At 38.2% G+C, this 12908-nt stretch overlaps 1 protein-coding gene across 2 annotated transcripts; it reads right to left on the bottom strand.

The window, feature by feature from the left end:
• Positions 1–5960: 5960 nt before the first annotated feature.
• Positions 5961–12178, bottom strand: LOC136232861 (uncharacterized). Of its 2 annotated transcripts, none has more exons than XM_066022305.1 (2): positions 10813–12177; positions 5961–6526 (listed from the first exon to the last, which is right to left on the bottom strand). In XM_066022305.1, the coding sequence occupies exon 1, from the start codon at positions 12052–12054 to the stop codon at positions 10825–10827; it is 1230 nt and encodes a 409-aa protein (XP_065878377.1). In that variant the 5' UTR covers positions 12055–12177; the 3' UTR covers positions 5961–6526; positions 10813–10824. The 2 variants fall into 2 exon arrangements, with proteins under 2 accessions (XP_065878377.1, XP_065878378.1); XM_066022306.1 differs by lacking the exon at positions 5961–6526 and adding an exon at positions 7805–8355 and having other exon boundaries at positions 10813–12178.
• Positions 12179–12908: the final 730 nt, after the last annotated feature.

The following is a 12908-nucleotide window of genomic DNA, read 5'->3' as shown; positions in this document are numbered from 1 at the left end:
CCGTTGCCTATCCGCTTCTTCAGCGTCAACCAAAGCATTAAATTTCTTGCTGTAGGACTCAAGCTCCGCCATGTTTGATCTAACCTGAGCTGCAAGACCCGCTGCCACATTTTTCTCAGTAACATAGGACTGATAGCAAAACAACACATGGTTCTTTGCGGATTTCAATTTCTCAGTCTTGAAAGGATGAGCACACGCACCCATCATGAGATCAAAATCAGTCATTGCCCTTTCAATACGGGTGGGGGTCCAGGAGTCAAGCGGAGAAGCGACGAGCTTACTAAGATTGGCACGAGCGTCACTCAATGAGTCATCACTAGGCAAGGATGAATCAGCTACAGTAGTAGACGGTCCTTTCAAAAATGAAAAATCCAAGCCGACAAAAGGATTATCAGCTTTAAGACCGACAGGGACCAACAAAGGACGCACAAGAGCTGATTACTGCCATATTTCAGCAATTCAATCAATCAATCTAGACAATTCATCTCAAGCATGGCTCATAAATAACAGATTAACAAGATCATACAAACCTGAGACAATGGTGCAAGAACCAGTCGGTTCAGGGAAGATGCGGAAGGAAGATGGGTTCGTGCCGGAAGTTGCAATGGAGTCATAGCCACCTCAGTCGAGTCCTCATCAAGGGACAAGGTGCCAAGCGAAGACGTCAAATTCCAACGTTCCCCCAGTTGATCCAGTGTTTCATCCTCAAAACCGAAGTATAGGCCTTCGTCGGAGTCCTCTTCTTCCCTTTGTCTCACGGAAGGCCCTGCAGCAATAGCCACCCGCTCTCCCTCATCCATCATGACTGTCTTTCCTTTTCCCTTGTCGTTGGTGTCAAGCACATTCGGAGCTAGGAAATTCGGATTGTTGTCCTTCCCTGAGCTACCGCTTGAGTCTACAAAAAAAAGTAATATAAAAAAAATGTCTATATATATAATAATAAATAATAAAATAAAATAAAAGAGCTTACCAACAGGTGGAATACAATGCTGAAAAATGGTCTCCCACCAAGCATCAAACGAAGGTTGATCCGATCTAAGTAGAAGTGGTCCCTGATCATATCCTGCATCCAGAACCACAGCCGCTATATCTTCATCACTAGCCCCACACCGCTGAGAAGGGGTAGGGAATGGGAGTTGCCCCGGGATAGATTGGAAAAAGCCTAACTGACGTGCCCAAAGGCAGGGTGCATATAAGGTCAAACCATGGTTTGATGATCGAGAGATTCTGGTTCGGTTCACCCCATGGTGTAACCGACGTGTCGCACATACCGTCATCCACCATTCAGCACCTTCATGGGGGGCAGCAGACAAGTAAGAGAGAGCCCAAGACGGTAGACACGAGTTACCCTTTTCCCAAAAAAAAAAACAGCTTGTTATGAGTAGATGGCACCAAAGTACGAAGAAACCTCACAACTACACTAACAGCCAGACTCGAAGAACTGTAGCAAAGGTCCACGCCAAGATGCCCCGAAGTCTCCATTGACGATGCGGTGGCCAGATGAGGAAAATAGATAAAAAGCCACAGCTGCAACAACCACAAACCACCTCTAGGTTTTATGAATGATCTATCCTCAACAGTAAGAGCTAGGCGGTGGAATATTGAGGCCAACAACATGGTGCCAAGAGCTAAACGACGGCCCGAAGCCAGAGCCTTGGCAATGATCAATATTTCTGCAGTAGGTCTAAGGCCTAACGGCTCAAAGATATAATTGCTAAGCATCATCCACAGAAAATGCACATGATCATCATCATCCAACTCTCTCTTGTCCAATTTCCGTCTGATCATTTGGACATACGTCCCAGCATCTTTGGATGAGATAGCCTTCACTTCAGGGAATGCATTTGTCTTGACACAACTCGGGACTTCCTCCCCGATAATAGGCAACCCCGTCAAAGCAACTACATCACGTAAAGTGATAGACATAGGACCCAACGGAAGGATCAACGAGTTACATACAGGCGACCAATAATTCAGCATCCCCTCCAGTACATTCACACAAGGAGTAATTCATGACGGGTCAAACGAACAAAATCCCTAATGCCAACTTGGTCCCAAACACTCGCATATCTCGGCTCTAAGCGATCTACAAGGTCATTCCATCCAATGTAACAGCGAGGGAATATCAGCCCTTTCTTACTTGCAGGGAATTGATGAGTTTTCCTATGAAGAGCCAATTCGGTAGAACTACTCATGGGATAAGGGGGCAAAGGGGAATTATTCGCAGCAACAGGCTAATGGTAAAGACACTATCCTGAAAGTGAAGTATAAACACGATAAATTAAAGCCTATGGATGCTACCTTCAAATACATGATCAGGAAATTGCAAAGTTCATTGAAAATTACCTCCTGCAAGCCAAGTGTTATGCCTAAGCGAGAATTAGCGCGAATGGTGTCAGAATATGAACACGCAGCTGAGACAGACAGACACAAAATTTCAGCAATACAATTCCATTCACACGTGGTAGCTTTAAAATTCTTATATTTAATTCCAATTCAATTTATCAGCTTTTTCAATGAATAGGATTCTACATACACAAAAGCAAAAGGAAAAAGAAAGAAAAGAAAAATAGTTTGCATACCCATATTTGGAAGATTGAAAGCTTGATTCTGAATGCTTGTTGAGCTTTAGGAAAGAAAATGGCAGAAACAAAAAAAAAGTAACAAAAGAGGAAGAAGAGTTGTAAACAGATTAAGATGGAGAGTTCCAAGGAATTCAAATTCCAGAAATCCTGCAGAATTCTTTTTTTCCATTATCTTAAAAAGAGAAAAGATTTAATAAAACTTCTTTTGTACATAAATTTTATTTTTGCTAATTCATTTATGCACAAAAGAGGGGGGCAATTGTTGGCCCAAAATAAAATAAATTTTATTTTATGTATATAGAATGCTTGAGTTTTGATTTTAGGATATAGTTTATATTTTGCCTAGAAAATAATAATAATAAAATAAAAATCAGAAAACAATTCGTAAACTCACCTCAAATACGCGGGGCGTGTATTTCCATACGCGAGGCGTATACCACACATCCGAAGGCGTATCGCTTCAGAGACTCCTTTACGTGGGGCGTGTCTTCCTATACGCCACGCGTAAAGCGCATCAACAAGGTGTTCCAAGATCAGAAGCACAAACACGCAGGGCGTCCTTCTCTTACGCAGGACGTACCTTCCTACGCGGGACGTGACACCAGAGGCGCCACGCGTAAACACCATCAACGAAACGCACAAGGCTCAAGACCTCCAACACGCAGGGCGTGCCCAGACATACATGGGGCGTACTATCTCTCCCGGCAGCAGTTGGAAGCAGTCAACAGCAGTTAGTGGAAGTTGAGGAAGTTAAGTTAGTTGATGATGTGGCAAGGTAGTGGTGAGTTAGTGGATAAATAATTACCAAAATACCACTCAATAATTACCAAAATGCCACTCCAAAAAACTATAAATAGACCCCATCCCCTTCATAAAAAAATCACTCAACTCAATACACAAAACCCCCTCTCAAAGCTCCAATGCTTAATTCTTAGTTTTTGCTCTCTAGTTCTTAGTTCTTAAGTTCTTTTGTTCTTAGTTCTTCAAGTTCTTCTTTTGTTCTTCATTTTCCTTAGCTTCAATTCCTTCTTTAGCTCTCCTTTAGCTTTAATTCAAGTTCCAATAGCCTCTCTTCAACTCTTTTCGATTCATTTTAGCATTCCCAAGCTCTTAATTTGTTCAATTCTTAGTTAGAACTTTGTTCCCAAATTAATTTTCCAGATTCGTCCATTAATTTTCAAAGCCTGATTCCGTCCATTTAAAGTCATTTTTTGCTTCCAATCCCTTCGACAAAGTTGTTCCTGACGTCCTGAAGTTCGATCTAGCATATTTATTTTCCTAATTCCGTGTTCAGAAACTCTATTTACAAGCCGATCTTTCCAGCTCAAATTCTTTTAGATACTCTGTTTCCAGAATTTTCCAGATTCGTCCAGTTATTTTCAACTCCCAAATTCGTCTACTTAGCATCCATTTTAGCCTTCGATCCCTTATAAAAGTTTGTTCCTGACATTCCGAAGTTCAATTTAGACTATTTACTCATCTGATTCCGTGTTTCTAAGCATCCAAACGAGCCTCCAAAAGTTAAAGATTAAATCTGCCACATTTGCCTACCATACGTTTCGACATTGCCAAAGACCACATACCGTACGGGCCCGACCGGCTGCAGCTCTCTGAGGACCTCGCACCAACGCCAAAATTCAACATCAATCCGAGATAGCTATTGTGGCTCCAAGTTTGTTGTTAAATTCCAATTTTAGTTTAATTGCATCTCAATTCTTCGTATTGATTTATCTTATCCTAATTCAATTGATTGTCTATATGTTTAATATAGAAATTTTTCAGTTGTAATTCATTATTCAATTTCATGTATTCAAACATTGATTCATATCAATAAAATACCATTTTTCCCAAAATCTCGTGTCAATTTCGCACTTTAATTTCCTTTATTTTTCCGTATTCAATTTATCCGCATTAGCTTAAATAAAACAATTTATCTAGCAAAGTTTCTATAACGGCGCTAGAGACCCAAGAGGGACTTTTTCAATCCTTGCGTCCCTCGCCAATCGTTTCGTTTAGATTTCAAGTTTTGGCGCGCAAATTCCGTAAACTTAATCATTTTAATTGAGGAATAATTCCTCTGGCACGCCCGCACCCTAACCACACGTGACAATGTTGAAATTAGCATATTTCAAAAATATCGCTAACAGATCTCTTAAACTATGATTATGAAACTTGATTCCGAATACACGCATTAAAACTTTAATTGAAATGAAAGAGAATCAATGTTGACAAGTCTCAAAAAGAGTAATCAAATTACTTATAAGACTAAATACATAATTAAGCATCTAAATTTATCACTTTATATCATTTGGCACCATGCATTTGTACTTTGATCTACCACACACCGATGCTTGCAATACCCCATGGAGATTGCTTCATGTGGCGCAATCCAAATGAAAATACTGCAAACTCGAGTGCTTGTAATAAAACCCTCAATTTTAGACCTCTTACACCTTTATTTATTTACGTGGCATCAGACGTGCTTAGATGAAAGTTTGATTTTAAAATACCATGTCAGCTTTTGAAATCAGCCAAATCAGCAAATAAGAGTATCAAATGTTCAAAATTGATAAGTTTAAGAGTGTTATAGATCTAATGTTTGTTTTTTAATATGTATATGAATAGAAAGATAGATCAATCCATTTAAGGCCTCAAATGGCAAAAGATAACTAACTATAATTATGTATTAAACTTATCAACAAAAGAATGCAAATAAATGGATTCAATTGAATTGTGAATTCAAAACTCATATCCTTAATAGTTTGGTGAGAATTAATTAATTAATTAATTAATATATATCAACTTCGTGATGGGCGGGGGAGTGTGCATGTGGACAAAAGTTAAAAGATGAAGGAAGAATTTAAGACATTGTGGACTTAAGCAACTTAATCATAACAAAGGTTGCAGTAATTTTATGAAATAATTTCACCCATTTTCATCCTCATAAGCAAACAAATAACTTCTTTTCATCATCTATTCTTACTACCTACTTTCTACAAGTCTCCTATACTTCCACAACTGTATCGTGATTCATCACCAAATATTCTTGTTGCTGCCTCATTCATCTTAATTAAACCAAACTTATGACTCTACTCAGACCAATAACCAAAGAAACATTAGCATATTCAGACACACTTGCAAACACAATGGAAACAGATCAAGTTTGAGACTTGGAAAAGAACAGTCTTAAAGAATCTGAATCTGCAAACAGGCCGATTGATTTCTTCCTAAGAAATCCATATACAGGTATGCTTCTCCTAAAACATTCTTAAATATTGAAGCAACTAACAATTAACGATTCCAAATCACAGCCACCAAGACAACAGAAACATAAAACATACAAGTACACAAGTTGGGAAGGGAAGCTAAACAGAGTTCAAGTAACATGTTTTAAACTGTGTATTAGCAGACAGTGAGAAACATCATTATTTGCATAAATAATCATACATAAAATCAGAGAAGGAGCAGTTCAACATGTCCACATGTAATGCTGCTGACAGATTATTCATGGTGCCAAAAGAGGACCCATAGGCTGTGGTCCGGAAAGTGCATGAAAAATGTGAGAGCACATCAAAGGAAAATGGTCTGCCTTATTTGTCCTCACAATAACAAACCAAAAAAAAAAAACAAAATTCAAGAATATACCATACCAGTAGAAGCTTTCCATTTACCAGTGCAAAGACTTCATCATATGTGGCACAAAAGAAGATAAGCTTCTCGTTTCACATCTTCATGAGTTGGCCATATGTGTGTATGAGGTGGCTTCCACCTTCCTATAACTTATAATGTTACGTACGCTGGTAACTTTCAGTACTCACAATCCCTGAAAGTTGCCATAACTTTTATTTGTGCCATAAAACCATTCTACTTTAATTTTCGTTACAGAAAACCGTCTTCAATTATCACAGGCTATCTTTTTGTCGAACTACTTCCATGGCATCCTAGTTTGCATAGTAAAAATCCATGTCATCAGTTTTTTTATCCAGAAAAGAAAAAGGCTAACAGAATTAAAAATTATAAAAACTTAAAATAAACAACTTGTATCACCATCTTCAATTATGGGAGCCGATGCAGAACTTAATTGTAAACTAGGGACCATGTAAGCACTCCGATGAAAGAATGTCGGTGATAGTTTAAATTCAAAATGATTTTTTCTGAAACCAAAATTCACGAGCATGGTGAAACATTATGCAAAGTTCAGGCAATGTGAGTGCTTTTTAACCCAATAGCTAATTAATGCAACAGCTTTATTGAATTGAGTATATTGAATTAGGCTCAGTTTCATTGTATCAATGCTCATGCTTCTAAAAGAAAGATAGTGTAATTTTAGAACTATATATATATAAGTTATCCACAAAGAAGTATACTCCATATGATCCACATAAACGTTTACTGCCAATTCAGAAAATCCTATTCACCTATGTCACAGTGATACCATGACTGGCAACTTTCTTTTCCAGTTTCTCTTGAGATCAAACTTCATCTATGGACTGAATGAACAATGTAGAGAACGTTTTTCCTTCTTTCAGAAGATTCTTTGTGTGTGAAATGGGAAGTTTCTAGCAATAAACTCTAGTGAACTCCTTAATCATCAAGGATAAAGCAATTGAAGAACAGAACAATGAATTAAAATTAAAGTAGGTGAAAGAAAATATGTATATGCATGAAAGCAGACATCTGCATGAAATTTGCATAATACTGACATAACAAACATTGGATATCGTGATATACAAATACATAGATGATAAAAACTAGTATTACAGACAGAAAGATTTTGATTGGAAAATTTAAAGCACCAGTTGAACTGAGATTGGCAGAATATGCCTTGTAATTGGCCTAAAGGCAACATATTCTACATCTGCAGAATCAAGTAAAGGTTTAACATCACTAATGATCCTTCTGTGATGTTGTACTTCTATACTACCTGAATTTTCTAATCTTCAGACCTTTCTTAATTTGTCAACTTTATTCAAAACCTCAAAACTTCAGAGTAATTTCACTTAACCACCATGCATCATTGTGAATGTCTCCACATAGTCTAATTGATTTTTCTTAACCATGGTTTCTTAATGTAAAATCTTTTGCACACATCATATGGATTATATTATAATCATCATGCTTTGTTGATTAACCAACCACCCTGTTAAGGGTGTGAAATGATGGTGAAAAAATTTAAGATAGCCATAAACAAACTGGTAAAATACATGTAAATAGAAAGGAATACATTAGATACCATGTAATCTGAAAGACTGCATCAATATATTTAACTTAAGAGGAATACACATATATATACAAGGTTTTCCCTACAGTTAATGAAACATGGTAGCCCTACTAGCAGCCCTATAGCTGTCACAGCAGCCTAAGCAAGCTCTAGTAGCAGCTTAAGCATGCTATACATTTATTACACTCCCCCTCAAGCTAGAACATAGATGTTCATATGCTTAACTTGCGACAAGTATAGGTAGCCAGACAAAGCTTTAGTAAAACCACAACTAGTTGTTAAGTGAGATGACCAAATGAAGCAGCTGGTGATTATCACTGGCTATACAGAGACGAGACTAGAAGAAGCCATTGGAGGCTGAGCCGTGGTGACAACACAAATCCAGAAAAGGTGGAGTTAGAGTGGCTGCTCTCTAGGGCAGACCCGAAACTGGCTGCTCTCTTAGGAAAACCTGAAAATGGTTGTTCTCTCTGACAAACCCAAAAGTGGTTACTCTCTAGGGAAGACCCAAACTGGCTGCTCTCTACGCCAACCGAAAATGATAGCTTTCTGTGGCAGAAAGAATTTCCGAAGCACTAAGTCAGAGTAAATAGATGATTAAACTCGCAGATTCCATCAAAGAACAAACCAAGCACAAGAGAAAATAGCCCAACGAAGAACACAGAATGTCTGTCTGACAGGCAACCAAAGAATGCATAAGAAAATTTCAAACACCAAATCAAGTTGAACTGACAAGATGGGATGGATGGAAAAGGGAGGTCGACCCTGGAATGACCAATCGGAGGAAATTCACATGTGCCGGCACGTGTGATAATGGAAGCTGCTTCAGGCGGCGTAGGTGCTACAATACCGTCACCAGACTGCCAGAAAACCGCTGATCGGGACAGAAGCTGCCTGCTGGAGATGGCGGTGAAACAAGGTGATGTGCCAAACCCTAGGTGTTCTAGTGTCTGCTCTCAATGGAAGAAATGGAATGACTGAAAAAAGAGATATAGATGCTACTCACAAGGGCAGACCCAAAAGAAAGAACAGGAAAAGAAGCATATTCAATCTGAGAAACTCAATGCAGACAACCAAAACATGAACTGAAACCAGAAGCTCAACTAGGCTCTAATACCATGTAAATCGAAAGGAATACATGGGATACCACATAATCAGAAAGACTACATGAATATATTTAACTTAAGAGGAATACACACATATATATAAGGTTTTCCCTAGAATTAAGGAAAGATGGTAGCCCTATAGCTGATACAGCAGCCTAAGCAAGCTCTAGTAGCAGCTTAAGCATGCTATACATTTATTACAAAACTCATTTGCCAAAATTTATAGTATTGGTTTTTGAGGTTTCTGTTTTCAGTTGATGCTGTTTTAGGGTTTAGATGGCAAGCTGTGAGCAGTAAGGATGCCTATTGAACTCGGATAGTGACCGCAGCTCAGGCATTGCCAGTCTATGACTGTCAGCTCCAGGAACAGATTGGAAATTTGATATGACTATAAATCATGCAAAAAAAATTCGTTTGAAGACCCCAACATTATGCGCCCATACATTTATAAGCATTGTACCCAATAGACAAGGTCATACCCCCGTATATTGAGGCCCACATAAAAGTATTCCCTTTCATGTGGTCACATGAATAATTTCTTTATGGTCAAGTACATTCAATCTTAGATAGCAGAACCAAATAAAATTGAAGTCCCGTTGAACAAATATTTTCTTGCTACACACTCGTTTATGGTCCAGTACATTCATCCTTCAATACCACAACCAGTAAATCTAATGTAGTTAGAGTCAGTTAAGTTCTAATGTCTTAAAGATAAAGCCATACCACAAGATATTGATCTGCAACAAGTTCTTTTCTATACACTTACAAAACCTTGCACTCTAATAATATGAAATGGCATGAGAAACCATCAATATCAGCCAAAAGAACTGTTTGTACAATAAAAATCTGCATACATTACTAGTTTTCATGTATAAAATTCAACATATATTAAGAATGCTTTGTTGCTTTCAAAAAAAAAATGCTTTGTTTATAAACCTAAATACACTGCAAGGGTTTTTGTAAGATGGAGAATGGAAAAAATAAAAATGAAAGGATTAGTAGTTGCACACTGCTGGAAACATCATGTCTATGCCCCCACCCAGTTTTTGTTGGCCTCTAGCTATTTTCAAAAGTACAAGATAATTCAAACAACAAAACTTGTGCATTACTGATGCAGTTCATGTATTATATCAGAATATACTAAGATAATTTACCCTTCCTCATACAAGCCAATGAGGACAGTTCCCAAGAAATATCATACTATCCAAAATCTCTAATAGTACAAGTAGGAATCATGGAATTACTAAATAAGTAATATGATATAACACTTAGATAATGTCAAATGCTTTTTGCCTACTAGTAAAAGATGAAAGAAAAATGCCTTCATCACATTTTATGCATATATTTTCTTGTATATCTCAACATCGTCTTGTGATCTATATTAACCATTCATGGCATAAAAGATTGTTTTATCATATTTGCATAAGCCCAAACATATTGCTACAGATGTCGCATTCAACTTGTTTGAACTTTGCTATGAAAAGGAAATTACTAACCGAGGGTAGCTTCTTGTGCAGCTATCTCTTGGATATTGGTTATGCATTATGGCATTGACACTAATATATAACGACTTAAGAGCTATGAAAAAATCACAATTCCCCTATGAATTAATATGACCACATTAAAATCAAGACAATGTCAGCAATGAGGCTAGAAAAATTAAGATGAAAAAACTGAATTCTCATTCCACAAAAACCACGGTCTTGGAAGCCTGACCAAGAATGCTTTGCATCAAACATAGGAAAGGATCAACTATGTAATCTAACAACTAAAGATAAATAAAAGAAACAAGCTAAAATGGCACAAACAATGATGATGAATATAATTGCCACTAACTCCTTAACATTTTTAGTTTCGAACTCAACTATATGTAAAATAGATCACGTAGGCAATGTCATACCTGGAGATTGCCTTAATAAACAAAAGGAATGAGCTTATATCGAACTTTGCTCATGTACTCCGAATATCTCTCCCCAAAAGACTCGATCATCAGATTCTCCTCCAATTCCGCCTTCTGGCCATAATAAATCAAACAGACAACCACCACAGAAAACAAGCTCATAGGTGCACGAAGTGCAACAAAATAGGAGGCAAACAGAAGGATTGTGGAGGCATATATCGGATGCCGGACCCATCTATATGGCCCAAATTGCACAACAGCAGTAGGCACAACCACTTTCTCAGAATACTTTGCAAGGTAAAGCGTGGAGTTGTACTGCATCAGCAAAGTTACTAGTATCAAAATCCAAATTCCTGCATTGCTCCATCCACCCGGAATAAGGTGCAGCTCCGGACCTTCAAAAGCTGCAAGCCAGTGGCTAACCATGACCCCAACACAGAACAAAAGGCGATGCCATTTGGGCGGATTCACATCCCACTTGGGATCATGTGGGCGCGCATAATAATCTCCATACAAACGTCTCCTCACGCTAACATTAAAGAAAAAGAAATAATGGTACACAAAGAAGAACACAAAAGGCCATCCTTCTAAATAACCATTGAAATATGCAGGAGGAACAAGCGTTAACCAAGTAAATACCGAGGTAACAAGAGCAAGTTGCTCAAAAATGCTCGCCTCGCCCAATGAATGCTTGTAATAGCAATAGACCCCATAAAATGCAAGTGATATAGCCACAAACCACGGCCAAAACAACCAAGTCCAGCTAAAATACATCCAAAAAAAGGGGTTCAAGAACAAATTCACTGTCCATTTCGCTGCTGCAATTGCAATTGAGAACACAGAAGACCACTTAACGATGTCAAATGGAGTTAATTGCAATAGGGTTTCTTTCAATTTATCAAAAGAGAGATTTTTCAGGGGTGTCAACCATGGGTGATTACGAGGAGAGTCTGCGGTTGCTGAGCTAGAATAGGAGCATTTAACAGGAGACAGCAAATGGATTCTCGTTGATTTAAGAGGTGATAGTGATTGATTAACTGAAAACGAATTCAACGAGGTTTCGAAAGGTTTAAGGGTTTTATGAAGGTGATAGCCGTTGGAGGAGTTGGATAAATGCGGTTGAAGGTGTTTGCTGAAATGTCTAAGAGAAACTTTCTTGTTGTTGCACCGGTTCTTTTCAATTGCGAAAGAGAAACCAAATGAAATTGATGTAGAGTGAAGTAGCGTAGATGAAGTTTCCATTGAAAGAAAGAAAGCACAGTGAAGCAAGAAAGACTACCTTTTCTACATCAATTTCGGTGTTCCAGTGAGGACTCAGGGACACCATATCATTGCGGTCGTTGTTTTGTTTTGGCTTTTACACAGCTTTTCTAGGATTGGGCTTGGTCCAGCCCGTTTTAGTGATGATTCCATATTACAATTTTATCCGGTAATTTTTAGTGAAATTAACATACACGTGCACTTTGAAAAAATTATCTACAATTATATTATATTAAGTAATAATTTTAAATTATATTAAACTAATAAATTTATTATTTGTGAAAAGTGCTAGAAAAACCCTACTGTGCTCCCCACGGCTTTGTTTCTCCTCTGTCATGGCTTCGTCGTTGTCTTCCCCCTTTCAACGCCCTCCTTGTGCGCCTCTGGATGGTAATGTCGTTGCTGGTCTTTTCCAGGAACCTGTAGTTCCCCGTCGCACCTGGCAGGATCTTTTACTAGACAAAGAAGTTCTCTGCGATAATAGGAAGATGGAGAATTTGAGAGAACTAGGATAGGTTGCTATCGAGTTCGTGAAGGAGGATCTTTTGTATCCCAAGGTATTTTCGAGCCTTGCTTTGAAGGAAAAACTGATGGTGCCATGGGAAAATTCTTTGATTATTAAGCTCCTTGAAAAGAATATAAGTTACATCGCTTCGCATAAACGTGTAATGGACTTGTGGAAGCCAATTGCCAACTTTAAGATGATGGACTTAGGGGGTGGGTACCAGGTCATAAAATTTGATGATCCCTTAGATAGGGATCATGGGACCTTACTGTAAGGACCTGGTCTCCATCATTCTCACCTTTGGATTCATTGATTGAGTCGAACCTGGTAC

This window comes from Euphorbia lathyris, chromosome 6 (genome assembly GCF_963576675.1).
Source record: "Euphorbia lathyris chromosome 6, ddEupLath1.1, whole genome shotgun sequence".
NCBI classification, from domain to species: Eukaryota; Viridiplantae; Streptophyta; class Magnoliopsida; order Malpighiales; family Euphorbiaceae; genus Euphorbia; species Euphorbia lathyris.
Note: the sequence above shows the minus strand (reverse complement) of the source record. Positions and strands in the feature narration are given on the sequence as shown.

What these genes read in the sequence shown, in the direction of transcription:
- LOC136232861 (XM_066022306.1), bottom strand. Translation starts at nt 12,054, where the DNA reads ATGGAAACTTCATCTACGCTACTTCACTCTACATCAATTTCATTTGGT.